General features: G+C 61.6%; 10 protein-coding genes across 10 annotated transcripts; all 10 read right to left on the bottom strand.

Annotated features, from left to right (window-relative positions):
• Window positions 1-908: 908 nt before the first annotated feature.
• On the bottom strand, window positions 909-1,661 carry LINJ_23_1790 (conserved hypothetical protein; the record flags this gene model as incomplete). The annotated part of the gene is made up of 1 exon (XM_001465815.1): window positions 909-1,661. One exon carries the CDS (start codon window positions 1,659-1,661, stop codon window positions 909-911), a length of 753 nt encoding a protein of 250 aa, XP_001465852.1.
• A 783-nt stretch (window positions 1,662-2,444) lies between these two features.
• Window positions 2,445-3,641, bottom strand: LINJ_23_1780 (conserved hypothetical protein; the record flags this gene model as incomplete). The annotated part of the gene is made up of 1 exon (XM_001465814.1): window positions 2,445-3,641. One exon carries the CDS (start codon window positions 3,639-3,641, stop codon window positions 2,445-2,447), a length of 1,197 nt encoding a protein of 398 aa, XP_001465851.1.
• Window positions 3,642-5,047: 1,406 nt separating this feature from the next.
• Window positions 5,048-5,464, bottom strand: LINJ_23_1770 (conserved hypothetical protein; the record flags this gene model as incomplete). Its single annotated transcript, XM_001465813.1, has 1 exon — window positions 5,048-5,464. The coding sequence occupies one exon, from the start codon at window positions 5,462-5,464 to the stop codon at window positions 5,048-5,050; it is 417 nt and encodes a 138-aa protein (XP_001465850.1).
• A 699-nt stretch (window positions 5,465-6,163) lies between these two features.
• Window positions 6,164-6,556, bottom strand: LINJ_23_1760 (conserved hypothetical protein; the record flags this gene model as incomplete). The annotated part of the gene is made up of 1 exon (XM_001465812.1): window positions 6,164-6,556. One exon carries the CDS (start codon window positions 6,554-6,556, stop codon window positions 6,164-6,166), a length of 393 nt encoding a protein of 130 aa, XP_001465849.1.
• A 792-nt stretch (window positions 6,557-7,348) lies between these two features.
• Window positions 7,349-9,322, bottom strand: LINJ_23_1750 (conserved hypothetical protein; the record flags this gene model as incomplete). Its single annotated transcript, XM_001465811.1, has 1 exon — window positions 7,349-9,322. The coding sequence occupies one exon, from the start codon at window positions 9,320-9,322 to the stop codon at window positions 7,349-7,351; it is 1,974 nt and encodes a 657-aa protein (XP_001465848.1).
• A 1,008-nt stretch (window positions 9,323-10,330) lies between these two features.
• Window positions 10,331-11,050, bottom strand: LINJ_23_1740 (conserved hypothetical protein; the record flags this gene model as incomplete). Its single annotated transcript, XM_001465810.1, has 1 exon — window positions 10,331-11,050. The coding sequence occupies one exon, from the start codon at window positions 11,048-11,050 to the stop codon at window positions 10,331-10,333; it is 720 nt and encodes a 239-aa protein (XP_001465847.1).
• A 1,111-nt stretch (window positions 11,051-12,161) lies between these two features.
• Window positions 12,162-13,019, bottom strand: LINJ_23_1730 (hypothetical protein; the record flags this gene model as incomplete). Its single annotated transcript, XM_001465809.1, has 1 exon — window positions 12,162-13,019. The coding sequence occupies one exon, from the start codon at window positions 13,017-13,019 to the stop codon at window positions 12,162-12,164; it is 858 nt and encodes a 285-aa protein (XP_001465846.1).
• Window positions 13,020-14,607: 1,588 nt separating this feature from the next.
• LINJ_23_1720 (conserved hypothetical protein) lies at window positions 14,608-19,650 on the bottom strand (the record flags this gene model as incomplete). Its single annotated transcript, XM_001465808.1, has 1 exon — window positions 14,608-19,650. One exon carries the CDS (start codon window positions 19,648-19,650, stop codon window positions 14,608-14,610), a length of 5,043 nt encoding a protein of 1,680 aa, XP_001465845.1.
• Window positions 19,651-21,309: 1,659 nt separating this feature from the next.
• LINJ_23_1710 (hypothetical protein, unknown function) lies at window positions 21,310-23,217 on the bottom strand (the record flags this gene model as incomplete). Its single annotated transcript, XM_001465807.1, has 1 exon — window positions 21,310-23,217. One exon carries the CDS (start codon window positions 23,215-23,217, stop codon window positions 21,310-21,312), a length of 1,908 nt encoding a protein of 635 aa, XP_001465844.1.
• A 2,126-nt stretch (window positions 23,218-25,343) lies between these two features.
• On the bottom strand, window positions 25,344-26,696 carry LINJ_23_1700 (DHHC zinc finger domain-like protein; the record flags this gene model as incomplete). Its single annotated transcript, XM_001465806.1, has 1 exon — window positions 25,344-26,696. The coding sequence occupies one exon, from the start codon at window positions 26,694-26,696 to the stop codon at window positions 25,344-25,346; it is 1,353 nt and encodes a 450-aa protein (XP_001465843.1).
• Between the last annotated feature and the right edge of the window lie 405 nt (window positions 26,697-27,101).

Raw genomic sequence — 27,101 nt, 5'->3', positions numbered from 1 at the left:
CGAAGAGGGAGGCAGAGCGTGACGGCAGTGCTCAGCGCAAGACGGAGGACGATGTAAAACAGAAGCGCACACACGCACAGAGAAAGAGAGAGAGGAGGAGGGGTGTGGGGAACGCAGCCAGCAGCTCGGAGGGAGAGAGGCGAGATCCTCTGTGATTGCTGCAGCGCTCCTCTCATGGGAAAAGACATGCAGGGGTTTTGAGGGGGCGCAGACGGTGTGGAAAAGGTAAAGCATGACGGCGGTAGAGGGAGAGGCACAGACTGCACGGACGAGCAAGCAGGGTGGCGAGGAAGGGACCGACGCGCTGTGTCCTCGGGGTTTCTGAGAAGTTGATGCGCTCTCGTCGTCCACCGCAACGCGGTGGACTAAGGCACCAGGGAGATGTAGAAAGTGCCGCTGTGGGGGGGGGGGTCATCGGCTGCCTTAGACTGCCGCCACGCTGCACCCGTGCTCGATGGAGAAACACACGTGACTGCGGAGTGCAGAAGCACACAGCGCCTCACCAGAACCAAGGCGGCGCAGGCACGTTCTCATGATACCCACGTTCACATCTGTGAATCTCGTCAACGCTCGGCTCCCGTTCTCGCTCGTCGCAGCTCCCTTTCTCCACCTCCACCATCAACGGTGCAGAGCAGCTTTGGGGAGCGCGCCATCGGCTTGTGGCTGCCGCCTTGCACGGCGCGTCAAATTGATCAGAGGCAAGCTCTGCGGGGCGGAGGTGCACACAGAGAGGGCACAGCAATTCGGCAAAGAACGTGTGCAGCTGTGCCGGCAATACAAAATACGTAGCAAGGCAAGGAGGAGCAGCAGCAACGAAAGAGGCGATGGAGGAAGCGCGCGCACGCACAGAGATACTCACGTCGGCCCACAGCCAGCACGCCCAGTCACGCAATCTCTCCTTCGCTCCATCAGTGAAGGTAGACGAAGAAGAAGAGGAAGCCGAGTAGTAGAAGGATGATGCCAATGAGCCACATCTTGTGCTTGATGGCGGTGCGCTGCATCTGGTTGATAAGCACCCGCGCTCGGGATATCTCGGCGTCGACGTCGTTGGTGATTTCTTGCACGTGCGCAATCTGCTCTGTCTGCGTGCGGAGCGTGTTGAGGGACTCGCGGCCGAGACTGTTGGTCTGCGCGAGGTACGCCTCTGCCTTGCGCAGCGTGCTGGTGCCGCCTTGTAGCTTCTCGGTCGTTTGAAGGGCCAAGAGGCGATGCGCCTGTGTGTCGGCATCCGCCTCCGTCATAAAGGCGTCGCCTGTGCCGCCGGCAGCAGCGGAGCCGCCAAACCGAAGCAAGTCTGTCCTGTCCGCCGCATTACACGACTGCCGCAACTGCGCCACCTCTCGATCTAGGCCGTTGCATATCTTGCGGAACGCCCCTACCTTCTCCTTCGCCGCCGCTCCCTCTGAGGGCGCAAGGTCTGTCATCTCGTACATCATACTGGTGAGCAGGTCCTTTGCGTGAGAGAGGCTCTGCTGCACCACCTGCAGCTGCTGCGCCCGGCTGAGGGGGCCGGTGGCAGGCGGTGGGTGGTAGATGCGTGTCGGGTCCTTCTCATGGGCGGATTGTGCATCAATGTCTGCCTGCAGTTTGGAGCACCCCTCGCGGAGGCCCCGCACAGTGTCGTTGAAGTCCTCCTCATAGGAGTTGAAGAGGCCGGACATCGTTCGCCCGTTCGTGTAGGCCCTTTGCTTGTCAGTGCGTGAGTCGCGCTCGCAACACCGGAGCTCTTTAAACACGACGGACACACACACACAAGAGAGAGATGGGTGGGACGAGTGGCAGAGAGAGAGGAGGGGGAGCGTGCGAGGGCATCTCTCTCCGTGTGCATGTGTGCACTTGTGCGAGGCTGCTCTTGAGCGCCACATACACAGAGAGGCAGACCCTCATCACGTGAGAGACGTCACCGGTCAGTCGCTCCACTGTCGCGCTGTCACCGCACCGCAGAGGCACCAGGAGATCATCTGCACCTCGAGTAGCACACAGAGAGGAGAGAGCAGTGCCTTACTAAGGACGATGCCCGGTGTTGACAGAGGGCGGCACGCTGGCGGTGAGAGGAGAACAGTTCTGGCAAACTTCTCTAATAACGGTCAACAAAGGCAGCACAGCAGTGACATGCAACGCAAACACGCACAAGCACGCATACAGGCGCACCACCCATCTTTTCAGCCCCACAGACGGACACACCACGGTGTCGGCATGGCGTAGCACACATCTTGAGCCTGCACACGCAAGTGCATGCGCTGCCGCTCTTTCTCCTTTCCGCTCTGACTTACATGCTCAGACGTGGCAGCGGGCGCAGGAAGATGAGGAGAGAGTTATAAAATCCAAAGAGGGAGTTCAACGCGCCCCGCCCGCCGCTCCACTCGTCCCCTCATCTCTGTGCAGGTCACCGCCCCACCTCAGCCCCCTGCCACCAGCAAACACCCTGCGCACGGCGAGGGAGCCTAGGACGACGACGGCGCTGGCTTCGGCAGCACCTCCATTTTGCAGATGGGGCATGTTTTGTTCTGGGTCAGCCACTGGTTGATGCATGGCTTGTGGAATGCATGAGGGCAGTTGAGCAGCTTGACACACGCCTTGTCCGTACCGCTGGGCGAGGTAGCGGTGGATGCGGCGCTGGTCGCGGCCGTGGCCGTGGCGGAGGTGCCGCTGAGCTCCTCTTGGCAGATGGCGCACGTGCCAGCGTCGGCCGATGTGCTTCGCAGCGGTACCATGCAGCTGTCGAGCAACGCCGGTGGTACGCCTTTGCTGACGTTTCCGATGCGCTCTTCTAGCTCCAGTAGCTCCTCGTACGTCATATCGTCGATGTCGTGGTCCAGGCCCATGGACTGCATCACATTTGCTTGCTGCAGCACACCGATGAGGTTGTGGAGGTTCATCATGCCCTCCTCGAAGGCGGTGCGCTGGCCCGAGCCGCGGCCCTGGTGATGAAGGCCATCGCCGCCGCGACTGCGAGCCTGCGGTGTGCTGTGCCCGGCAATAAGTCGGAGAATATCGAGAACGGTCGGCGGCGCTCCCGCCTGCTGCGGGGACTGGCCTCCAAGGTGCTGTACATGCGGCATCCCGGTATTGTCGATGGAGCCCATTGCCATGCCACGCAGTAAAAATGGCGGCCTCTCAACTGTCAACCCCGTCTCAGCCTCCTCGTCCTCCTCGGCCGCTGCATGTCTATCGGAGCCGCGCAGTTCGCCCTCCTCCTCGTCCTCCTCAGCATCGCCCATCATATCAGCGTAGTCTTCAGCGTCAGTGTCCCCCTGAGAGCCACCCATCATGCGCGACTGATGCATGCCAGGCGGTATACCCGCGCCAAACGTGAAGAGCGGCCCCGCGCTGCCAAAGTCGCCTCCATGGAAGCCTCGCATCAAGCTCTCTTCGATCTCCGTGTGTTGCTGATGGCGGATGATGTCATTCAGGACATCTCTGCGCGTATTCGGCGTCATGGCTCGGATGGATTCACGGAAGTCTTCGTCCACCTCCAGTGCGTCCAGCTGCTGCTCTAGCAGAGGATCCCGCTGAGACTCCATCATCTCCTCCACGCCGATCGGCTGCGTGGCTGGGCTGTCCGCGTCGCTTACCTCCACAACGCCGTGCTCAGCGGCGTATGACGCGTCGGTTGAGTTTGCTCTGCCTCGCTTCGGCATCTCCAGCCCCCTCGCCCGGGTGCGCGTGCGTGCACTCACGTGGTCCGCAGCAAGGCAGATTCCGTGAGTGCCAGGGCGGCTTGCGAGCGGCCGCAGTCTCAACGCCACGAGACGCGCACGTGTACAAAGATCTGCGGTGGAGTCTCGGTCTCTGCGCCGTCGACGTGGTGGCGGCGGAAGGAGTAAGAGGCGGGAAGTGGGGGCAGCGGCAGCAGCACGGATGGCGCAGGGTCTGAGGTTCGCGTGCCTGCTTCTCACGCCGATAGAGGCAAGCACCACGGCGAACTGCAAGTGTCTAGCACGGCGTACGTGGAATACAGAGATGAGCCAACGAAGATAGCAGCCACAGCGGCAGCGACGGCTAACGGGGGAAAAGAGAGGAGAGGAGGGGAGAGTCTAGGGGATGAAATGGCAGCGTAAAGGGCAAGGGTAGCGGCGGCAGGCCAGGTGTGTGCCGGCAAGCCGTCGATGAGGCGTGCGTCCGAGAGAGGATTCTGTGAGCACGTGCCTGTGCCCCTTGGTAGACGTGCTTGGCTCTCCAAGCACTGCGGTCTCAAAAAGAAAGGCGAACAAGGAGCACACCTGCACAAAGAGGGGGAAGGGAGGGTGTCGCTGTCAGTGTGTGTGTGTGTGTGTGTGTGTGTGTGTGTGTGTGTGAAGGTCGGTACACCTTAGCCGAGAGAGGTGGGGTATGGGTGGGCGCACAGAGCAGCCGCGGGTGCCGGCAACAGCAGCGGAGGAGACAACACGAGAAAAAGAGGAACGAACGGAGAGTGCGCAGCAGCAGTCGCGAAGACAACAGGGTAGTGCGATGGGGTGCGACAGAAAATGCTCCACTGCACACATGAGACACGCAGACAGAGAGACAGGCGGGCATGAGAAGGGGTGGGAGGGCGAGCGAGAGTTGGGGTGCTGCGCAGTGCGTCCTTCCGTCCTTTCAAAGGATGAAGCTGTGCAAGAGCCAAGGAAGCCTGAAGGTGCGAAGTAAAGAAGCCTCAGCTTTAATCGGGGTGGGAGAGCGAAGGTGGTGCACAAGCAGGCTGGTGCGCTCATGCTAAAATGCAGAGACACGTATCTGCAGGCGGGTGAGAATGAGGGGAAGCGGCGAGGTAGCGCAGGGGAGCTCATCTCCGTATGTATTTGTGATGAGTAATGGCAGCCACAGGCATAGAAAGAGAAACGGCAACGACAAGACAGGAAAGGAGGGGGGCAACAGGCGAAGAGAGGCAGCGCCGCACAAAATCTCCCATCCACAACAGCGACGAGGACAGCACTGAAAACCGAACAAGTCCGTCAGGCCAATGCCAACGGCAGCAGCGAGGAACCTCTCTCATTGGCATATGAACAGGCCCGCACACATGCATACACCAAGCTATCCACCTTCCAGCTCCACCGTGCGCAGCGCTTTAGACTATTCTGCTCTGCAGCGCCTCCCGCTTCTTCTGCAGCGCGGCCTCGCGACGCTCCTGGAAGTTCTCCATGATGCTGAAGTAGTCAGTGTCTTGCTCTGGCAGCTGATCCTCGCGGAACTGGCGGTGTTGCAGGCCACCAAACTGCTGCTCCCAGCTGTCCGGCAACTCCTTCTCCTTATTCTTCCAGTAAAGAAGCATGAAGACAGGGAAGATAATGCAGGCCATGACCTTGCTCAGCTCGAAGGTGCCCACGATGTTGAAGCCGTGGCGGGTGGTCGGGCGTAGGTAGTCCGCGAAGCGCTGCATGCGAGACTTCAAAAGCGGCTTCTCGCGCACCACAACGCGCCGCGTTGCACCCTTTCGGGTGTAGGCGCGCGCATCATAGTGGTTGATCCTGGCTGGGTCACTCATAGTTGAGCCATGCACGCGTTGCAAGGTGAAGGAAACAAGTGCCGCAGTGTTGAGGTCTCGAAATGGCGCGGATGGAAAGCTATGGGTGCAACGGAACGCTGCTGCTGCCCACGGTTTATCGCTGCCAAGCACCCGATGCGCGTGTCTTTGGGTGCGTGTACTAGTGAATACACAGCGAAGGGTGCTGGTGATCAACGGCACAGCCTCTAAAGGGCGACTGCTTGCGTACGTGTGCGCTCCCGAAGAGAGAAGAGGAAGAACGTGCGAGATGCAAAGAAGATGATGATGGATGGGCACGCACCGATGCACGTGGCTCTGTCATTGCACGACGACTTAGTGTCGACTCCTTCACCGCTGTCCCTAAGAGCTTCCCTCCACCCTCGAAAAAGGGCAGACAGCCGCTCCGGATGCCGCAGCAGCTGAAATGCTCTCAGGCAGCTCACGCTGAAGTGCCAGCACAATGCGCGTCGCTACTCTTCCGCGCTCGCTCTCGCTTCAGGTGTTTGTCGTGTGCTTTTGTGGTCCCTCTCGTTCATCGCACCGAGCGATGCACCTGTCGTCTATCAAGACCTCAAAAGCCTCTACACATGTGTTTGCCTGTCTGACTGAGCGCTGCTATGTGGAGAGAGGTACGAGGCAGCGTGTATAGCGATCGCCGCGATGCCGCCGCCCACATGCAGTGATTATCTATATGAGGCATCACATGCCCATGGAGCGGTAATCCTCCTGAATCTTCTTCACGCGTACCTCGCCGGCTGCCTTGGCATGTCGGGCAGCCCGTTGGCGCAGCATCGCGCTGCGCTGCTCCGCTGCAGCATGGGCCTCAGCGGAGACGCGGCTGGCACGCGCGTCGATGCGCTGGCTGCGCGCGGCATCCTGCGCCTGATACTCCATCCGCAGCTCTAGCGCACGTATATCATTTTCAGAGAAGAACTGCAGCTGGGGGCGCACCAGCGCTGGCACGTAGGGGAGCTGACTGTCGCTCGCACGGCTACTGGAGAGGGGCGCCTCGCCGTTCGCGCGCCTGTAGGAGGCGTTCACAAGTGGCGCTGTGTACGTGTCCACTGGCACAGCAGATGAGATGGGCTGCATTGCGCCGCGTCAACGAGAGGAAAAGGAAGAGTCGATGAATGTATAGAGACGGATAAGAGTGGAGGCCGCAGCTGACTTGCTGCGCTGCTCTCTCTCGCTCTCTCGCTGCTTGCAGAGGAGGGGGGGGGGGCGAGTAATCCGTGGCACAGCACGACTCGCATATACCCGCGCGTATGACGGCAGCATCACGGCGACCACAGACATGCCCGTACCGCCAACAGCCACGAGGAGGAGAACAGAAAACGAAGTGGAAAAGAGCGAAAGGAAAGTGCGGCAGAGAAGATGCATCACGTGTGGTTCAAGGGACCAGTAACACACCGGCGCTACGCATGGCATGACTTCCATCCCATCTCCTCCATGGTTCAGTGCGCGTCGCTGCGTTACAAAGAGAAAAGGAGAGGAGCGGGACAGGGCGTGCATGGGAAGAGCTCCATCTGTCGTGCTTGCATATCTCCTCTCCTCACCCCCCCCACACACACCCATCGCAACGTGCAGGGGTGAGTCGCTCATATACGCACGCACATGAAATGGCCCCCCTCCCTCCCTTTTCGTCCACCCCCCCCCCTTCTTGTCTCTTCGGTCTGCCAGTGGTGTTCGGCGATACTCCGTTATTTGTGCGCGTCTATGTCGCCGTATACAGTACAACGCTGCAGCTGCAAAGTGGTCTATGAGTACGCACAGAAACACACACACGCGCGCGCAGAGGGGCTTGCTCTACATGGCAGGCAGCAGCGGCAGTTGTTGGAGCCCCGCCATGCGTCACCACACGGCCAGAACGCGTTGCTGCTTCTCTTAGTGGCTGTCCCAGTGTTTGTGGTGGATTATGTTCACCGTGATGTGCAGCGTGCCAACGCTGTCGGCGTAGAGGCCCTCCTTCACGTTAAGCCCCGTGCGGTGTGCCAGGGCAGGGCCCGCCTGCCGTGCATCCACCAGCCCAGGTGCACCACCAACCAGTGTGGAGCGAAGAAACTCGACGCCGGTCTTGTGCGGTGCCCACATCGGCGCTGTGACTGTGTGGTGGCCGGGACTGGCGATGGGGAGCGACACGCAGGCGTACGCGACGGGCGCCTGCAACCCCTCCGTTGCGGCACCCTCAGTAAAGGCAGTCGCGATGAGTCGCAGCGGGCTGCTGGGCAGTGCGGGGCCAACAAAGGAGCGGTCAAAGGGCAAGTTGAAGACGTGGTCCACGTCTAACAGGAACTCGCCCTCCACGAACGTGCTAGCGTGGGCGAGCTGAGAGATGAACTCGCACACGTCAGATGAGGAAGACGACGACGTGGGGAGCGGGTCGTGCATCGAGGGGGTAACAGCCTCATCCTCGACAAGTTGGCAACGTACAAACAGCGTCCACTCCGCGATGCCGACGCAACGGTCAACTGTGCCGAATACATGGTACTGGCAGGAGTCACGCGGCAGCGAGGAGGCGCTGCGCTTGAAACCGGCTGGTGAGAGGAGCGCGGCTCCAAAGCTGGCCGCACGCTGCGACCTAGACGACGATGTCAAGGTGCCCATGGTGCCCCTGACTCCAGTGCGATCGGCGGCGGCAGAAAACGGCATGCCGGGGCCAAGCGCTCCCTGTCCGCGACGCCGTCGAGCAACCTCCGATGATGATGGCACCGATGCTGCTGCTGCCGCCGCGGCACCACCGTCGGTACCGGCACGTTCCAGTGGCGCCATCATCGCCACCTGCCGCAGCAGTCGGCGCGCCACCGCAACTTTGCCGACCTCGAGCGACTCGTACTGCTCTGCCACGGACTGAGCTAGGTCACTTGCATTGGCCAGCAGCACCTCCAGAGGGGCGATCGAGGAAGGCAGGAGACAACCGTCGGCCGGGATGCCCTGCCGCGTCCCACCCCCGGCCCATGGTTCTCGCTGCCCGACTGGTGCACCCGCGCGCGACACCGTTACGCGAAACGTGTAGATGTATGCGGCGTCGACAAACAGTGTGTGCAGCTTGTTGAGACTCGGCTTTGCTGTAAAGAAGTACTCGTCTTGTTCGGCAGTGAGGGTGCACAGAACGCGCTCGGTGCCGCTCCACGTGACGTCGTCAATGTTGATCGATGACTCCGCCTCCGCAGCGGCACCAGCAGCGGAAAGTGGCGAGAGAGTCGCGCTGGTGGTGGGGTGCGCTCTCAGCGAAGCTGCCGCGTGCGATCCTCCGTCGGCGCCGTCACCGTCGGCGACACCATCGGCCCCCCCGACGGGTCCAGGTGACGCGGTGCCGGGAGGTCGGCCGCGCACCAGCAGCTCACCGGCAGCCCACATAAGAAACATGCAACGGTTGGGCTGGTGATCACGTCGGTGCTGGCGCAATACGATGGGTGCCAAGAGGCTGGGACCCGGCGACGGGTCCACCGGGACGTCCTCCTCAGCCTGGTTGATGAAGTCTTCCAGCGAGGGGCGGGTGAAGAAGAAAAACGGCAGCCTGCTGATCCGCGCGATGACGTCCGACAGCGCCGGGAGAGACGAAATGTTGGGCAGAAGGGAGCCAGGGGCAGACGCACCCCTCTGACCACCCGACTTGTCGCTATATGGGGCCGTTCCCGCCGCCTCCCTCCGCGATAGGTGCGTCACATCCTTGTAGATACTAAGCGTCTCCGCGGGAGAGAGCACCTTGCCGTCCCACGCCACCGTTGCCTCCACGAGCAACTCCGCTTTATCCTCCTCCACAACGATGGCCCGGTAGACGGCCACCGTGAACGTCAGCTGCCTCAGCGGTAGCCGCGATCGGTAGCGCTGGCTGCTTGCAAAGTGGAAAACGTTCATTTCCTCGGGCTGGCGGCCGTCGAGTTGCGCACACGAAGAGGGACAGCGAGAGAGCGAAGCGATGGATGTGTGGGTGTGTGGGTGTGTGGGTGTGTGGGTGTGTGGGTGTGTGGGTGTGTGGGTGTGTGGGTGTGTGGGTGTGTGGGTGTGTGGGTGTGTGGGTGTGTGGGTGTGTGGGTGTGTGGGTGTGTGGGTGTGTGGGTGTGTGGGTGTGTGGGTGTGTGGGTGTGTGGGTGTGTGGGTGTGTGGGTGTGTGGGTGTGTGGGTGTGTGGGTGTGTGGGTGTGTGGGTGTGTGGGTGTGTGGGTGTGTGGGTGTGTGGGTGTGTGGGTGTGTGGGTGCGGGATCGGGGGGAGGAGGGGGGCCTATCTGATGGTAGGGCGAGCAAAGGCAGTGGTTCTATGCCCGTGTATGCCGGCGTGTCAGCGTAAACACGGCCGGGTGTGGCCTGTCTATTGCGAGAAGGGACGGAGGCGGGGGTTGGGGAGGAAGACGTGAGGGTGGCGGCACAAACGCTCTGCTCTTTTCCTTTTCGTGCCCTGCTTTGCTGCTAATGGGCTGCACGCGTGAAGGAGACGCCGACGGGAGAAGTGGAGGAGCAGTGCGCGCGGCGCAGGGGGCGGAGGTAAGCACTGCGCACGAGTCCAGGTGTTCATGCGACGAACACAGACGGTGCCGAGGCCCCATTGGAGAGAAGGAAATACTTGCTGTGGTTAGGAGACTGTGAAAGCTCGAGAAGCAGCGGGGCCGAGACGGCGCTTCGTCCTTATCGTACTCCGGTGTACATTCGCAGGACCGGCCTCCCGCGCCCAGCAGTGCTCACGGTGACTGTCACTGCTGCCCATCCAGAGCGATGGAAAGAAAACCGGAGAGAGGAGTGCGCGAGGGACTGCGAGGTGTGACGGCCAGCGCGAAGGGGTCGTTGAGTAGGCGATAGGTCACGGTGACGGCATGACACAGGCGTGAACGGAAAAGCACGCGCACAGATGCACGTATCGATCTTTAAGAGCTACAGTGCCGCGTTAAGGTAAATGTGCACGTGCCCGGCACGGTCGCGCAGGAAGGCTTCGAGTCCCGGGATGGGCCAGCGGTTCGACGCCACCACCCAACCGCGCTCCATGATGGCTACCAGCTTCTCCCGCAGCAGAGCGAGTGCGTCGGGCAGGAGGTACATGTACAGTACGTGTGGAGGCCGGGTCGGGGCGCAGAAAGAAGCGGCGCCGCCCTGCACGCAGCGGGGGAAGCATACATTCAAGTCCAAAGTGCGGATATCCTGAGAAAGAAGATGCGTCTCGATCGACACCAGCGACGACAACGGCGAGACGGCTGCGGCAGCGAAGGCGGACGTGTTTGCTGCTGCGGTATCCAGGAGTGTATCGTCCAGGTCAATGCCTGTCAGAATGATACGCAAAGAGGCCGCACTGTCCGGCGACGGAGCATCGTCCGTGGCGCCTTGCAGGTTGCACCAGCCTTTGCGGAGGTGCTGCACCAAGGAAAGCGCTGCCGTGGCGTCACCACAGCCGAGGTCTGTAAGCCGCATTTCACGTGGTTGAAAGACGGCACAGAGCTGATCTGCGCAGCCGCGAGAAGAAGCGGTGATGTGCTGCACGATCGGGCTGAGGTAACGCTCCGTGAGCCATGCCGCGAACGCCTCCGTGTCCGCCTCGCTGGAGGCCACAAAGGGGGAGATACAGTTGCCATCGTCCCACTGAAACGGCAGATCGGCCATGTCCTTTGTGCCTGAGCGTGCACGAAATTCTGAGGGAGCACCGTAGCGGAGGGAGGCTTATCCGATGAAAGATTCGTTGTTGGTGAGCGGTGCAGCAGCAGTGCAGAATCGCCACAGCCCGACACACGCACCCACGCACCCAGATCGATGAACAGCCCAGTCATGGGAGAGCAAGAAAAAGAAGGACGGTGAGACGAGTAGAAGGGCACGCTACAGGCGCGCGGTACAGTATGCAGTCCCAAACTACTTGGCACCACAATTACTACCGTTACCAACAATACAGGGCCATGCAGCGCCGCTGTGACGGGCATGTGCGCATGCACGCCCACGCGCAGAAGACAACCTCGCCAAACCCCAAAGCGCGCGACACCGCCAACGCGGCGTCGGCGAGCAACAGGGCCGAGAGGCAAAGGGAATGCGGGAGCAGCAGCAGCAGCAGGCGCGTATGTGTGACTCTCCCTGCTGCAACGACGGCCGCCGGTTGTGGCAGACGGCAGCCAAGAGAAAGAGATACACCGAAGCCTGTTAGCGCGAGGCATCACACAACTCGTGCTTCTCACCCCCGCTTCCACTGCCTCTGCCGCGATGACAGCGCTGAGTTTAGTTCATGTATTTCACCACGGGTGCTTTCTCACAGTGAGGCGCTGCATCACAGATCATATCTAAAACCCTGGTAAGGTTGCATCGCTGGTGCTTGTCGTCCTCATCGGCACGCGCGCATGCCTGGGCCTGCGTGCGTTCGTGTGCGTGTGCCCTTCTACTCGCAGGTGTGTATAAGCGAGTGTAGTCGCGCGGGTCGTATTCTTTTCCAGCGACTCCGTGCGCCTGACTAAGACACCACCGCAGACGCCCTGCCATGTGTGTGTGTGTGTGGAGACACGAAGGGAATGAGATGGGTGGTCATGAAGGAGTACAGCGTGGACCAGCGTGGAGGTCTGTCTGTGCAGAGCGGGAGGGACCAGAGGTTGTGCACTATACATCACGTGGTGAGGTGCTTATTGCAGTTTGGCGAAGAAGATAGCCAACACCGACAGGGTGAGCGTTCCGCGGGCAGGTGTGCATGAGAGGGGGGGGGGCTGCGTGCGCTCCTTCCTCCTAGGGCTACTGCTTTCTACTCCTCCCCCAGAGCGGCGAGCACCTGCCGTGTGACGGCAGCGATGCTCTGAGCGCCGTCCACGACCCGCAGCTTGTGCTGCGCGCTCCAGTACGCCTCGAAAGTGCCAAGGGAAGCAAGGCGAGCAGGAGGGATGGGCGAGTGGCGACGCGCCTGCAGGCAGTCGGCGGGGCAGCGTAGGGTCACAGCTACCGAAATCTCTTGCCCCGTCGCCGCCTCGAGAGCCAGCGCTTCAGCGATGGTGGCAGGGTAGCCGTCCAGCACGAAGAACACCGTCGACGCGGGACGCTGCATTTCTGGCGTTTGCACGGTGTCCGCCGCAGCTTGGCGCTGACCCGTCTCGTACTGAATGCGATTTACGACGAGTCGCGCTGCGAGATCGGGTGGCAGTGCCGACAGAAAAGACGACGTCGTCGCTGCCGCCAGCGTCTGCCGCGCGAACGCCTCTTTGGCCGCCCTCAGCTCGGCTTGGAGAGACTCAGGAACGTAGACAGCCTTCGAGCCAGGCAGCCGGCCACCGTTAAACGCATCTCGCACCAACGACGGCAAGGCGCAGTGAACGCCGCCCAGGAAGGCGGCAACGTGGGAAGCCTGGACCGACTTACCGCAGGCAGGCGGGCCAGTGAGAATGACGAGGCGCGGAGTGAGGAGAGGCGGTGCAATCTTAGCGGCCGCAGATGCTGATCCGATCCCCTCTTCCTCTATGCGGTCTAGCGTTTGAAGCATAGCACGCAGGGGGCTGCGAGGGCGGGATTGGGCCACGGCCGCAACCAGCTTTTCCATGATGGCCTGCACCTCGCTCTTGGCGAGATGCAGCTGCGCCTGCTGCTTCTTGTAGTAGGCTGCTGACGCCATTGTGAGTGTGGCGAGGAAGAACGCCGATGATCACACAAGCAGCAGCAGCAGACAGCCACGTGTTCAAGGGCGTGTGTGTGTGGGGGGGGGGGGGGAGGGGGTGCGTGAGGACTAACAATGTGTCTGCCGCTTCGACGTCAACGTCAGCGTTATTTTGCGAAATAGTGCGCGTGTGCCAGTGAGAGTGTCGAGGTGTGCATTTGGAGGGAAGAGGGAGGAGAGCGATCATGCTGAAAAGAGCGGGAGAGGGGTGTGGAGAGTGACCATTGTGGAGCAGAGAAAGGGAAGCCGGCCACGACACCCTGCATCCTTCCGTAGCAGCAGTTTCCACGGCGCGCGAGTTGTCTGTGTATCGCATGAAGTGAGGAGGAGACGCAAACGGCACCCTTGACGTGCGCTGGTTCATGACAAAGAATGGCGACGAGAAGATAAGCTCTAACCCCCGAGTCAGGCAGCGAGATAGAGGGGGGTGGTGCAAGGAGAAGAGGCAGCCTCACCGTGGGCAAATGGTGGGTGGGCATATGTGTGTGTAGATATCTAGGCCGTACTTGAATGGCCTGAAGACGCGCAAGCATAGGTGCACGCTCCTGCGCCCCTCAGCTCTCCCCGCTCACTCTCCCCCAGACCCCCCCAAACCCAGCACACGCGCCACTACCAACGGTCCCCCACACCCTTTGCGCCTGAAGAGCTTACCACCACCACCACCGCAGCATCGCTAGCCAGCGCGGTTGTGACGCTTGACAGGGCAACGCGGAGAGTCACATACACGCAGAAGTGCCGATACGAGGAGAGAGGGGGAGAGGGGCGTCCGCAAATGGCAGGAGGAAAGGCAACACCGCGAGGCAGCCGGCCTACTCATTGATGCGGGAGGTCGGAGTGTGAGAGACGAGAGACCGAACTGTGGAGCCTGAACGGTGTAATGATGGATGTCAGGAGGAGCATGCAGATGCGCAATGCCCCAACTCACCGCCCTTACCTTAGTCGATCGCCCCTCTCTCCTTTCTCTCCCACACGGATCGATTTCATGAGCCGCACCTCACGCATCGCCTTCTACGGCGTGCCGTCAGCCTTTACGGCTTTCCTCCGCCTCGATCGCGCCACGACACAGCAGCGGCCTCGTCATAGAGATATGTCAAGCATGTTGCAATATGGAGGGATAGCGAGCGCGAGGCATCAACAGAGAGATGCACCACGGTGCTTAAGAGAAAGCAAGCGAGCGAGTGAAAGGGCGAGGCAGCGCCGCGAACACACGCGGCGTCTACCGGGAAAAAGGAATGAAGGTACGCGCATGCACAGGCAACAGCACACACACACACACACATACAGCGAGAGAGAGAGAATGTACAGCGGATGCGAAGTCGTATAAGAGGGGTGGGGGTTGAAGACTGCCAACGCTTTCCGTTGCGCAGTCGCTGGCTTACATCAGAAAACAAAACAGATGAATCAAGGATGCATAAAGGCACAGGCAAATCACCGCCTCTAATGAGCACACGTAGCGAGCGCGTTCACCAGCACAGCAGCAGCTGTCACTACAGTGAGCATTGCCCGTGCGACTGAGACACGCAGCACGGCACAGGCGCCCTCGATGTCACTTGAGAACGCACAAATCTAGCAGCGTGAAAATCTCCGGGTGGGTCGTCATCCAGTCGGTGAAGGAGCGCCGCATAAGCTTCGATATGCGGTCATACTCCTCCTGCAGGTACACGGCAAAGACGATGAGGTTGAAGTAGCGCTTCAGGTAATGCACACCAGCGTGGTGCGCGCGAGCACGACCCGACTCAATCGTGTCCGGGGACGACACCGCAATAGCAAAGGCTTCAATGGCTGTGCGCAAGTTCTGCATCTTCGAGCACGCCTCGAGCACGAGATCGACCTGGTACTTGGCGGTGCGGCCCTGCGCCAGTACGCGCTTCAGCTGCACAATGACGGAGTACTCTCCGCGGCCGAGGTCCGACTCTGTGTCTGCGTAGAGGGAGTCGCGGTAAGCGTTGTGCAGCTCGTCGTAGTACTCCGGTATTACGAGGCCAATGAGGAGACAGCAGATCACCATGCCCGTCGTGGTGCGGCCGCGGCCCATCTGGCAGTTGAAAACGAACGACAGCGTCTCGCGACGGTCAAGGTGCTTCGCAATGCGCGGGAGGAGGGCATTGACGAGAAGGTCGAAGTCGCGAATCTCCGGGCTCTGCTCGTCCGTCACCGGGAGTCGCAGCATTTGGCAGCGGAACTGCTTCACCACCAGCTCATCGTAGACCTCGCGCAGAGTCTTTACAGTCTCCTCGTCCGCCGACTCCCACACGCCGACGAGCTCGCCCGGGTTACCTTCATCGTGGACGAGGAACTTGCCGTCGTACTGTGCCGCCTCCATGAGCACGTCACGCTTCAGCTCGTACTCCACCAGCTCGACCTTTTCGGTCTGGATGCCGGTCAGCACCACATTCACGTACGGGGCCGCCAAGTCGCGGAAGACGAAGGGCCGGTCGCCCACGTACAGGATGGGCTCCTCCCGCAAGTTCACCCACACCACAGAGCCGCGCAGTGGGTGCTGCAGCTCCTCGGGCTTGAAGGCTGGCTCGAAGAGCCGCTGCGCCGCAAAGCCGAGGTATGGCTCGGAGTCGTTGCTCTGCCCTGGGTATACCTGCAGAGGCTCGCTGGAGGCGCCCAGCAGCGAGAGCACGTTGTGGATGCCCTTGATAGTCGGGATGGCGACACCGTAGACGTTCACAAAATCCACCTTTCGGAAGTTTGGTGCGCCGCACAGCGCCGGCCGCAGCCCCTTCTTCTGGCAGCCGGGAAAGTGATCGGCCTTTAGACAGAAGTTGGCCGTCAGCACGTTGCCGGAGCGCCGCGAAAGGTCGGCCTTCATGAGGTTGTCGGCCGCCACGTACTCGAGCGCCGCCTCGCCGCGATCCTCGAGGTGCTCGACGATGTTCGATACCTCCGCGTGGGCGGTGACCCAGTCGCTGAAGAGCAGCTCCCCGATGGTGAAGCCCTCCCCCTTCTGCGCATCCAGGTACAGGCATGAGAGCAGCACGAGCAGGTAACAACGCAGGCCATGCAGGGCATCCACGATGCGCTGGGGCTTGTTGCTGCCGAGCACCCCAATGCGCTTCTTGAGAAAGTCCAACGCGTGCAAGATATTCCAGCGCCGGCCGCGGCCACCGAGCGCGATGACGGCGTCCACCGTGCGAAGGAGCCTACCGGCTGTCAGCATCTGGCAGATGGTCGAGGCGAGGAGCAGCTCCACATGGTGCTCGGGAATCTCTTCCGAAGGCACTTCTGCCCTGGCGGCTACCTGAGCGTTGTCGACGAGCCGATCCGTGGCCCCGATGCGCAGCAGCGTCGCCACCTCCTCGGTCGTCTGCAGCGAGCGAAGATTTTCAAGTCGACTGGCGCGGAACAGCGTCAGGATGTTCAGTGCCACGGTAGTGCGCGTTGTGCCGGCTGAATCGTTGATGACGATGGCGTCGTGCTGGTTGATGTCCGCCTTGGCCAGGTAGTTGAGGAGGGGGTCGATGTCACTCGCCAGCAGCTCCCCGGAGAACGGCATCGGAATGCGGGAGTAGCATACGCCGGTTGCCTCCACGAACTCCTCCATCGTGCTGCGTGGGGTGCGCGCCGAGACGACCTTGACGCGCAGCACCTCCCGCTCACCCGCCGTCGTCAAACGGTGCAGGATGATGAAGCCGCCGTTGTCCTGCGCCTCCAGCAGCACATCACGCCGCAGACGATCCTCGATCTGCTCCATCGCCTGCACAGATACGTGCATCGTCGTGCCATGCTCGGCCGAGCCGTGCGCGGCATCGTAGTCGGAGAGCGTGTAGGGCACCTCATTAATCAGCACCATCGGCTCGGCGCGCAGGCTGATCCAATGGATGGAGCGCACGTGCGGGAACGTGTCACGGATGTCGCACACGAGCTGGTCGCGCGCCACCTCACCGACACGGCCGCATGTCAGCACCGGCACCCCTGGCGCGAGCTGGCGCAACGCTATAATCTCCTGGCGTGAATAGTTGCTCATTGGGAGGCTGAGCAGGATGCGGCCGGTGCTCAGCACGTTACCGCGACGGTGGCGGATGGCGCGCAGCGCGTCGGCCTCGGGGCCTCCCGAGGACAGGGAGAACACCCGCTCCAACTTGAGCTGGTCATCAAGCTTCTCGCGCACGCTGCCGATGAGAAGCCTCATCTCGGAGTTCTCGTTCAGCCACTGCGTAAATGACAAGCGCGTCGAGTAGTTCCACAGTCTCTGCTCGCAGTAGTAGGAGAAGACCAGAAAGAGCGCGTACACCTGCAGCCGCATCTTCGCCACCTCCGGGGCTTCGTTCATACCGGAAAACGCCTCGTTGATGTGGTCCGCCATGGAGTACACCTTGTCGGCAAGCTCCATCAGGATCATGAGGCGACGCTCGTGCAGTTTGCCCTCAGGAAAGAGCGACACCAGCTTCTGAATGGTGCGGTACGACGGCCCGTTCACCTTCTCGCGCAGCACACGCATATCGGCCGTCACATCCTTCACGCAAAGTTGGTAGAAGCGGACGATGTTGGCTATCTGCATCATCGAGCTCGTGCGGCCGCGACCGGACTGGCAACTGAAGACGAACACCGCCTTCGGCTCCTCGAGGCACGCATCCAGCACGAAGTCGAAATCTTCGGGCTGCGGCCCAATATTCTGGGTGATGGGCCGGCGGAAGTACATGACTTGGTGGTCCGTCTCCTTCTCCACGCGATGGAAAACCTCAGCCAGCGTCAGCACCTCGCTGCGGCTGGCGCACACCCACTGGTCCTCCATGTTGCCGCCACGGCACTCAAGGTGCACGCTGACGTTGCCACCATTCTCGTACGCCTCCTGCAGCACCTCCTGCTTGAGTTTGCGCTCGATGCACTCGATGCTTAGCCCCGTCACGTTGGGGATGATAATGGGCGTCAGCGGATCGGCGCGCTCGCGGACGATGTAGGAGGTGTCGTTGATGTACACAAGCGGCTCCTCGCGCAGGTTCACCCAGACGATGGGGCCCTCAACGTGCGCGCGGCGCAGCTCATTCACAATCGTGCGCACCGCACTGGCGTTTGCCTGGGCGACACCGGCGATGTTCAGCTTCGGTACGATGCGAAAGAACGGCGCTCCAGCGATCATGCCGGTCGAGCCCTGCCGCGACCGCAGCGCCTCCTCCAAGTCGCGCTTGAGGATGTGCTTTGAGGACAGCACGTCACCGCGACGCACAACAGCCGTCTCAGCCGGGGACGGAAGCAGGACATCTGGCCTGTTTGCGAGCATCTCCATAATCGCCAGCGTGCTGTCCGTCACCTTGTTCACGCTGCACGAGCGCAGGGACATGCGGCCCAGCGCCAGGCTCGCCATGGACATCTCGTTCGCCTCGTGGGGCTCCTGCGAGGCCCAGGAGCCCCGCGTGAGAGGCAGGCCGCTGCTGCTGACGTGCAACATGGTATGGCTCTCGATCGCCTCCGTGTCGTTGACGTCCACACCGTCCCTGCATTGCGTGTTCAAGAAGGTCGTGTTGGAGAAGGCGGTGTTGTTTTCAGAGACCGTCCCTAGGCGCACCGGAGGAGAGCGCGAAGTGCGATGCCGCTCCCTCTGCTGCTGGCGTCGATCACGCTCCTCGCCGTGCCGGCGACGCTGCATTAGGGTCTTTGCAAACTCTTCGGCTGCCATCGCACGCTCGTGAATCTCTGTTTCAGAGGTGGCCTGCGTCACCGGGGGCGGCGGCGGATAGATGTGGCCGGCCCGGTCCCGCGACGGTTCCGCCAACTTCTTGCGAATATCCCTGCTGCGGCGCTCCAGCCGGGCTTCGCGCACTGCCGTCTCCTTCTCCAGTGCAGTGAGCAGCGCTTCCTCGCTGTCGTCGAGCTGCGGCTGCGCCGCGGAGTCGGCGTTGATGTGAAACTGCCCGAAAAAGTCGTCTTTGAAGGAGCTGCCGTTGGGCCTGCGTGCGTAGAGGGCGCCGTTGCGCACTGTCCGCATCGAAGGGTCCGTACTCCGCGCTGAGATGGACTCGGTATGCGTTACCGCGGCCGCCGTCGAGCGATCAGCCGGCTCGCATTTGGTGCGACCTTCTTGAGGTGCCGCAATCTTGTTGGCATCGGTAGCAGTGTGAGCCTTGGGTTGGCTGCTGACTAGCATCACCGCAGCAGCAGCTGTCTCTGCTGCGGGTCGCGTGGACGGGCCGGAGAGGAGGGGGGGAGGACTCTTCACCGGCGCGTGCATCTCTTCGGGAGTCAGCATCGTTGGAGAAGTGTGCCGGCGCAGACGCGACGACTGAGAGTTCAGCAGTAGCCTCAAGTCGCGCAGCTCTTGCTCTTCAGCTATCGCCATCTCTTGGCTTCGGAGGCGGCGTGTTGACTGCGTAGGCCCGCCGCTGTGCTGTGCAGCAGCGGAAAGAGGCGGCAACGCAGATGAGTTTCCAGGCGAGCGCAGCGAGGGGATGCAGAAGCCACGACGGGGATTTGGCGCGGAAGCCAGCGTGGCAGGGCCTCTGGATGGCGAACCTCTGCCGATAGAGGCTGGTGCGCTTCCTGAATTTCCGATGACACCCTGGCCAGCTCCGCAGCGAAGGGTTGCGAGAGGATCAGTCCTGCTCGTGTTGCCGTCACGAGCGGCCGGCGGCGACAGCGTCATCGGCTCTGGGCCGAGCCGTTCACTCCTACAGGGCTGCGGCACGACAGGTGGAAGGCGGCCCTTCGCAATGGCGGCGGTGTCGGCCACACGGGCGCCCTCCTGTGAGGCAGCAGCTGCAGCGGCGATGTCCATGGTGCTGCACCTGTGAGCCTCGAGGAGCCCACTTAAGCGATCCGGCGCGCGCGAAGGCGATCCGTCAAGGACGAGCACCGAGAGAAGGGGAGAGGAGGTTTGCCCTGCAGTTGCAGGGCAGGGGATGGGTGAGAGGAAAACACGGAGGCGTGGGCACAGACAACGCAAGGAATAAGGAGTCTTCTGCAGAGGCGAGACTACACAAGACGGAGAAAGAAAGCGTACAAAAGCGTCGTTGTCCTTCCACAGGCAAGTCTCTCACGCCTCTTCCTTACTCGCTCACAAACTCCGCAACACCGTGGCACGCCTGCAGGAGGGTGTGTGAGTGAGGTGTTCCACGGAAGGGCTGAGCGAGGGCGAAAACGAGGGGAGGGATCAAGACAGGAAGGCGCACGAGGGAAGGGGCGGCACGCCTGTGTGTGCGTGTCTCGGTCTCTCAGTGGGGTGCACGTTTGTACGTGGGAGGAGCAGATGTGGTGGGGAGTTGGTGTATGCCTGTCTGCCGAAGCCACGTGTTACTGCGCGAGGGAAGAGCGGAAGGAAGCGGTGTAGTAGTGCGTGGAGGAGAGGGGAGGGCGTGGAGACCAGGCAGTGCGGCAGCACACAAGAGCCCGGCCCAAGCAAACCGCGGAAGAATGGGGGACAGAGAGTGAGACGTGCAAAGTGGCGGGAGCACCCGAGGACAGAATGAGGGCCGGTGAAGTGGCGCGCGACAACGCAGGGGAGAGGGGGAGGAGGGGCATTCGACGTGGAGATGGCGCAGGGGGAAGGGGGCGAGGAGAAGGAGCCAAGGGAGTGCCAGTCATGGTTGCATCAACGTGGCAGGCTCGAGGAAGATGTGGTTTCCTTTCTTTCGCTTCAGCTTGTCCGTTCTCTGCCATACAGCACGGGTTGCACACCACTCTCGAGCCCTCGACCTGTCACAGGGTCAATCCCGTGGTTCGAAAAAGCCGCAGACACGCGCGCTAAAGCACTGCATACTCACTCATCTGAGCACGGCCTCTCCCTCAGCGTCTGCTCACCAGCCCTCACAGCCGCTCACCCATCATGCCGGTCGCCACCTGGTGGCGTCCCTCGGGGTGGCGCTCAGGCTCTCCCCCCTCCCACCACTCGTGGGCAGTGCGAGGGCCGTGTGTGTGGGATACACGCTCGAGTCGCGCCGGCACCCTGCCCGTCATGTGGATGGCACCGACGTGCTCGATGTCGCGGGTGGTCCCGGCGCCGCACCATCCAGGACCTGGTCGCCGACATCAGTAGCGATGAAGCGCTCTGGCTTCGCCACGTCGTGGGCACTTGGCCCTGTCACCGCCGGAGGTTTGCTCTGGCATTCGGCATGGGATAGGCTGTGGAGGGGGATGCTGTGCCCTGTGATGCCACGCACTGCGGTGTGTTTCCCGTGATCCGGGTGCTCTGTGAGGAGAGACAAGCGATGGAAAGCAAAAGACGCCTTGCTCGACGTACAACTGCATGCAGGCGGAGGCAAGCGACTTGGTTCAGGAAGCCAGCGCCGCACCGAGCCCCGGTGCACTATACCTCTCCTTCGCGCGGCCGCGCGCGCGGTCGCGAAGACTCGCCTGGGGGCGAGAGCGGCAGCAGATGGTACAGGCAGCAGCGCGGGCGTCCGAACAACAACACAAAGCGCTGCGCCCGGCGCCCCGCTCGGTCTGAAGGCGCGGACGGCGCTCCGCCTTCGCCATCACCCCTGCCGCTGCTGGTGGGAGACGAGGCCGTGGTCTTGTATAGTCTGCGGGACTTGCTGTTGCACCCTAGTGACTCAACGAGGCGTTCCCCGAGTGCTGCAATGCCGCGAACGCATTCACCGATGGCCATTCCGCAGTCGCTGCAGCAGCTTCCGGGCCTGACGACCTGACTGAGGCCCGATTCGCTCACGCTCATGAGAAAGTGCTCCGAGGACAGTTCGGTCATGCGCTCCAGCGTGCTGACGCCTCGAATGAGTAGAAAAATGTGCTGCACCCACAGATACGCAATGCACGCGCTGATGGCGCACATGCCAGCCGGCACCCACCACCAGCCGTGGCTCCAGTCGTGGCACACGACGCTGCACCCATACACAGTAACGAACAGCGTCGAGTTCACAGCGCCACCCAACGTGGAGTAGAAGATGCACAAGAAGAAGTATTTGTAGTTGTGCCGGCCGATGCAGTTATTGAGAAAGTGGCAGTGGTGGTCCATGTCAAACACGCAGCGCTCACATACGCGACAGTGGTGGCTGCCGTCTGGCTTGTACTGGTGGCACACCCCACAGAACCGCAGCGACCCATCCGCCTCGTACTCGAGCACCAGGTTCGGGTTCACAGTGGGTTTGACAGCAGCAATGGCTGTGCACGGCCGACGATGCAGAGACAGCGCTGGCGGAGCTGCATCGCAACTGGTCGGGGGACCGTGAGGCCCGCGAGCCCCGGTGGATCCTCGGTCCGGTGTACTTGTCATTGGTGTTGCGGACCCAGAAGCTGAAGAGGATGAGGTGCTGCAGGAAGAGGAAGCTGTAGTGGCGGTGGTGGTTATGGCTGTGGCAGTCGTCTCTGTCGCTGAGGGAGATAACGTGGAGGAAGGTGCTTTACCGGATGTCTCGCACGTCCGCTGCGGAGCTGCGGATCCTGAGCACAAGACTGCCGCCTTCGCGGGGTTCGCCGCGATGTTTGCCATGCCCACTGAGAGCGACGCATCAACAGCGAGGGCTGGTGCGCACGAGATTACACGACTCCCCGCTGCTGCTAGCTGCGGGGAGAAGGGCTGCTGAGGCGTCGGTGCAGCCATCAAGAGGCTGTCGCTGCTCGCGGCATCGTTTGGAGCTGGAAACTGCCCTGGTGTCACTGCAGGCGCGAATGGAGACCCGAGAGCCGTTATGAGTCCAGAGGCTGGTGGGGGATACGCGTGCGGTGGCTGCTGCTGCAACATGTGCAACTGGTAAGCCCACAGCGCCTGCTGCTCCTGCAGAGCTTGCAATGCTCGCCGCCGTACAGCGACGCCTTGTTCTTGGATCCACTTCAGTTGCGCCGACCACGTCACCTTCAAATGGTGCCGTCGCTCAGCATCGAAGCGAGGTGTGTATCTCCACGGCTCTTCTGGCACGTACCCGGGGCAGGTGAAGATGACGCGTGCAAAGGACCAGTACATGAGCGCGACCAGGACGTTCCCGAGGGTAAGAGCGCAAACCGCAAATGTGCCCGTAGCGGTGTAGCCGAGCGTGTATCGCTGCGTTTGCAGGAGGCTCATGGCCTCGAAGGGGAGCACACCAGTCGCCTCCGCCTCCCTCACTGCACGAAGAAGTCGACAGAAGAAGATGTTGTGCCCCCAGATAAGAGCCGTCGCAGAGACAAAGATAATCAGCGGCAGCCGGTACGCCGCGAGCAGGTTCCACAGCGCACGCCACGACCGCACCCGTAGCTCTCGGTGGACAGTCGGGGTAGACATCTCCCAAACGCCGGCAGACGCACGAGACGATTGCGCAGACGGGGGAGATCGGGCCCACCACTGCACACAGACAGAACGACAACGAAGTACCCTCTATGTGTGTGTTTGTATTTCTATGCCGGTCTCGGTTTCCGAGGATGCCGGAGGCCACCTGACCGGTGGTATCCGCGCCTGGTGCCCACTCTGTGGGGAATGTGGGAGGGGGGAGGGGGAAGCCACGCAGCCTGCAGCCCGACCTCAGGTGTTGGCTGCAGACTCTCGGTGTTGGGGGACAGATCCGGGCTTGCGCGGCGCCGGAGAGATTTACCGTCCTTGACCGCTCTTGGGCCCGCTCAACGCAGACGGTCTCGACGACGTCGCCAATGCTTGTTATCGGTGTCTTCGCGGTCGAATGACGCCTTGGGAAACAACAGAAATGTGGCCCTAAGTGTACAAGCGAGGTGCATGTAGGCACTTGCGCCTGCTCTGGAACGGCTCCCCCAGCTGCCTCAGCACGTTATGCTCGCCGAGGGCTACGTCGCGGTGCGGCACGAGAACGGAACAAGTGAATGCAAGGAGAAGGACAGGAGTGAGAGTACAAGGGCTTCGATAGCGTCCGTGCCATAGTGCAGCTCTGATCAAAGGCCTAGACAAGGGCGTGGCACGCCACAGACCTCCGTGTGTGTGCGCGTCAGAAAAACCAACGCGCAACGTGCCGCTGTGCTTCGCTACTCTTTCCCTTCTGCTGATACCGCCCCGCAGGATGGCGGAGGACACCTGACCGGTGGTATCCGCGCCTGGTGCCCACTCTGTGGGGAATGTGGGAGGGGGGAGGGGGAAGCCACGCAGCCTGCAGCCCGACCTCGGGTGTTGGCTGCAGACTCTCGGTGTTGGGGGACAGATCCGGGCTTGCGCGGCGCCGGAGAGATTTACCGTCTTTGACCGCTCTTGGGCCCGCTCAGCACAGACCGTCTCGAGGATTCAGCAAAAATAAGCACGCGATGAGCTGTGTGCAGGCGCTTTCACCCATCGCTGGCATGGCGCGTCCCATCCGAAGAAAGCCTCCACACGTGAGCAGAGCACGAGGGATGCACGGAAGAGGCACGAAGAGGTCCGTGCGAGTCAACTCCACAGTGCATGTGTGCGAAGTATGCAGCATCTTCTACATCCCGACCGAGTGGGCTGATGAGGCACAGATGCCGGAAGCGTGACGACAACACCCCGAATGAGGCCGTCGAGCCAGTGAAGCGCTCATGTGGCGAGTCACCGTGCCACGCTGTGGGATGCCGCGGCTTGAAGCAACTCAGCGGAAGTGGCACAGCGTACGGACCGAGTGCAGGATCTCAGTGGGCCCTGGCCTGCAGCTGGCCAACCTCCTCCCTGGGCTCACGTGGCATGCGCCCGGGCCACCAGCCCCTGCTGCCCGCACGACGGAGGCCACCGCTTCCGCCCCTCGACCAGGCCCCTGGGCGCGGCCCGCGTGGGTTGAAGCGTGCAGTGCGCCCAGGTCCATGTGGCGCTGATCGCGCAGCACGCATGCGAAGAAGGGAGGAGGAGGGACCGGAAGAGCTCGTCAGCGCCACGGACCGACTCGACGGCAGAACGGCTCGTCCTAGACGACCTGGGCTCAGCCGCAGTGCAGCAGTGGTGGGTGAGCTGTGGTTGTGCATTGCGTCGGCGTGCTGCGTTGATGGTGAGGTAATGCGTTGAGACACTTAGCGCATGGCACAGTACCCTGTCATGGCAACATGCGTCACTGCAGCGCCATGAAGTCTACACAGACACACGTGCCAGCAAGGAAGAGCGACAAAAAAAGAAAGAAAACAAGTTCTCAGCGGCATAACACAAAGACAGCACGGCGGCGCGGGCTCCTTCAGGAGAGGAAGCACGCCCACACGCCCGCACGCGCATCAAGCAACAAACAGAGGCAGCAACTACGCAGCACAAGAAGACAGTATATTTTTCGAGTCCGGAGAGCCTCCGGGGCTGCGGGAGCACAAAGAGCCACGGGTGATCGGCAGGCCGCCGCAGTATCGAGCTCGGTGGAGGGGGAGGGTGAACGCGCACAACCATGCCGGTGAATCGTGGCACACATACAGCGCAGATATGCTCATGTCCATGCAGGGGGACTAGCCCTCCCCACACCATCAGACCGTCCCCGGCACGGTATCATCTGCGGTGTCGTCTGTGCGCACCGGCAGCGGGGCATATCTCCGCCAGAATGGCGACTCCTTGCCCATCAGCGTGCGTTGGTGCCGCTCGATCTTTTCCTTGCGCTGCCGCGCAGCCTCTTCCTTCTGCTCCGGGGTGAGCCGAGGGCGCTTGCAGGTACAGCAACTCCCCGAACAGGGATCTTTTTGAGATTCAATGAGACTCTCCAACGTGCTCTGCCCGTTGCTCAGAAGAAGGCGGTGTTGGCTGTAGAACATCAACAGCGAGGCACCGAAAACCAAATCCAACGCGGGCACCGCTATCCACATCAGCTTATCCATGAATGCGTCTTTGTCGACGGCGAAGATCGTAACGAGCATGAGGCAGCCCCCCAGAGTCGCGCCGACGCTGCTGTAGAGCAAGAAGACCACAAACAGCTTGTAGTTATTGCGGCCAACGCAGTTGTTCACGAAGGGGCAGTGATGATCGAAGTTATACACACACCGGCCGCAGACACTGCAATGGTGGGCGCCGTCTGGCTTGTAAAGATGACATACGTTGCAGAAACGCAGGCGCCCGCTACGGTCCAGCGTTGTAACCTTGTACGGGTTCAGACACATGGGCGGGTTGGGGTGCTGCTGCTGCTCTGGTGATCCTGCGAGTGGGGCAGTAAAGTAGTCAGGCGGTCTGGCGTGCTGAAAGCGTGTCGGCGACGCCTCATCAACGTGGACAATGATCGCATCCCTGCCGTCGCCACCGCGAGGAGCACCGGTATTGCCGGCAGTCCGCAACGGAGTGCATGCACCGTTATCAGCCTCGGCGACAGAAGCGATGACCGGCGGGGACTTTGGGTGGCCGGCGCGCAGTGAACTGGCGCCGTCCGTGCCGTCGGAAGGAGCAGGTACAAGCACGTTGTTGGTTGTTTGTGGTCGACTGACGCCCGACAGACTAGAAGACCGCGTCGCCAGTGAGCCGGGCGAGCCCGCATGTGGCTGCTGCGGCCCTGGCGGGTGCAGCTGCTGCTGCGGGGGGTATTGATAAAGCTGCGGAACAAAGGCCTGTTCGACTCCGCCGTGTGGGCGGAGTGAGGGACCGGCGTACGAGGGCGGATGCGCCCACGGATCATGTGGCACAAAGCCTGGAGAGACGAAGATGACGGCGTAGTAAGACCATAGTACGAGAAGGCCCATGACGGTTGTCAAGACGAGCACGACTAAGCACACGACGATGCGCCAGGCATCGTGTCGGTGCAGAGCAATCAAACGGATGCTGTAGGCATCACTTGCAAGCGCGAGCGCCATGATCATAATCGCGACAAAGACGGGAATGGAGTAGCCGCAGCACATCATACACTTCTCACTGAACCCCGTCGTTGGCTCTGGGTGGGCGTGCACGTTCAGGCAACGGCAGTTCACCTTGTAGGCATTGCCGCCGCTGTTGTCGCGGCGATCATGCAGATGATGTCCTCTCATCTAGCCCGCAGGTGCGTCGCTGCCTCGCCTCTAGTTCTGAGTGGTGCCACAACTGGGGGAGGGGGAGGGAAGGGGGCGAGTCTTTCACGGCGATGTTACAGAGAAAGTGAAAGGAAGCGCAAGAATGCACGTTTGCAGTCCGCGTGTAGCTGATGATGATAGTGCGAGGGGGGAGGAAGGAGGGGGGCAGACACGCGGATGGAAGGGTTGTCTAGAAAGGTGCCATTGGGCAATATATATGTAAAGTGATGGAGGTCGCATGGCTCCCGTATCACGCTGCAG

Source organism: Leishmania infantum, chromosome 23 (genome assembly GCF_000002875.2).
Source record: "Leishmania infantum JPCM5 genome chromosome 23".
Taxonomy (NCBI): Eukaryota; Euglenozoa; class Kinetoplastea; order Trypanosomatida; family Trypanosomatidae; genus Leishmania; species Leishmania infantum.
This window is presented reverse-complemented; position numbering and strand designations above follow the sequence as displayed.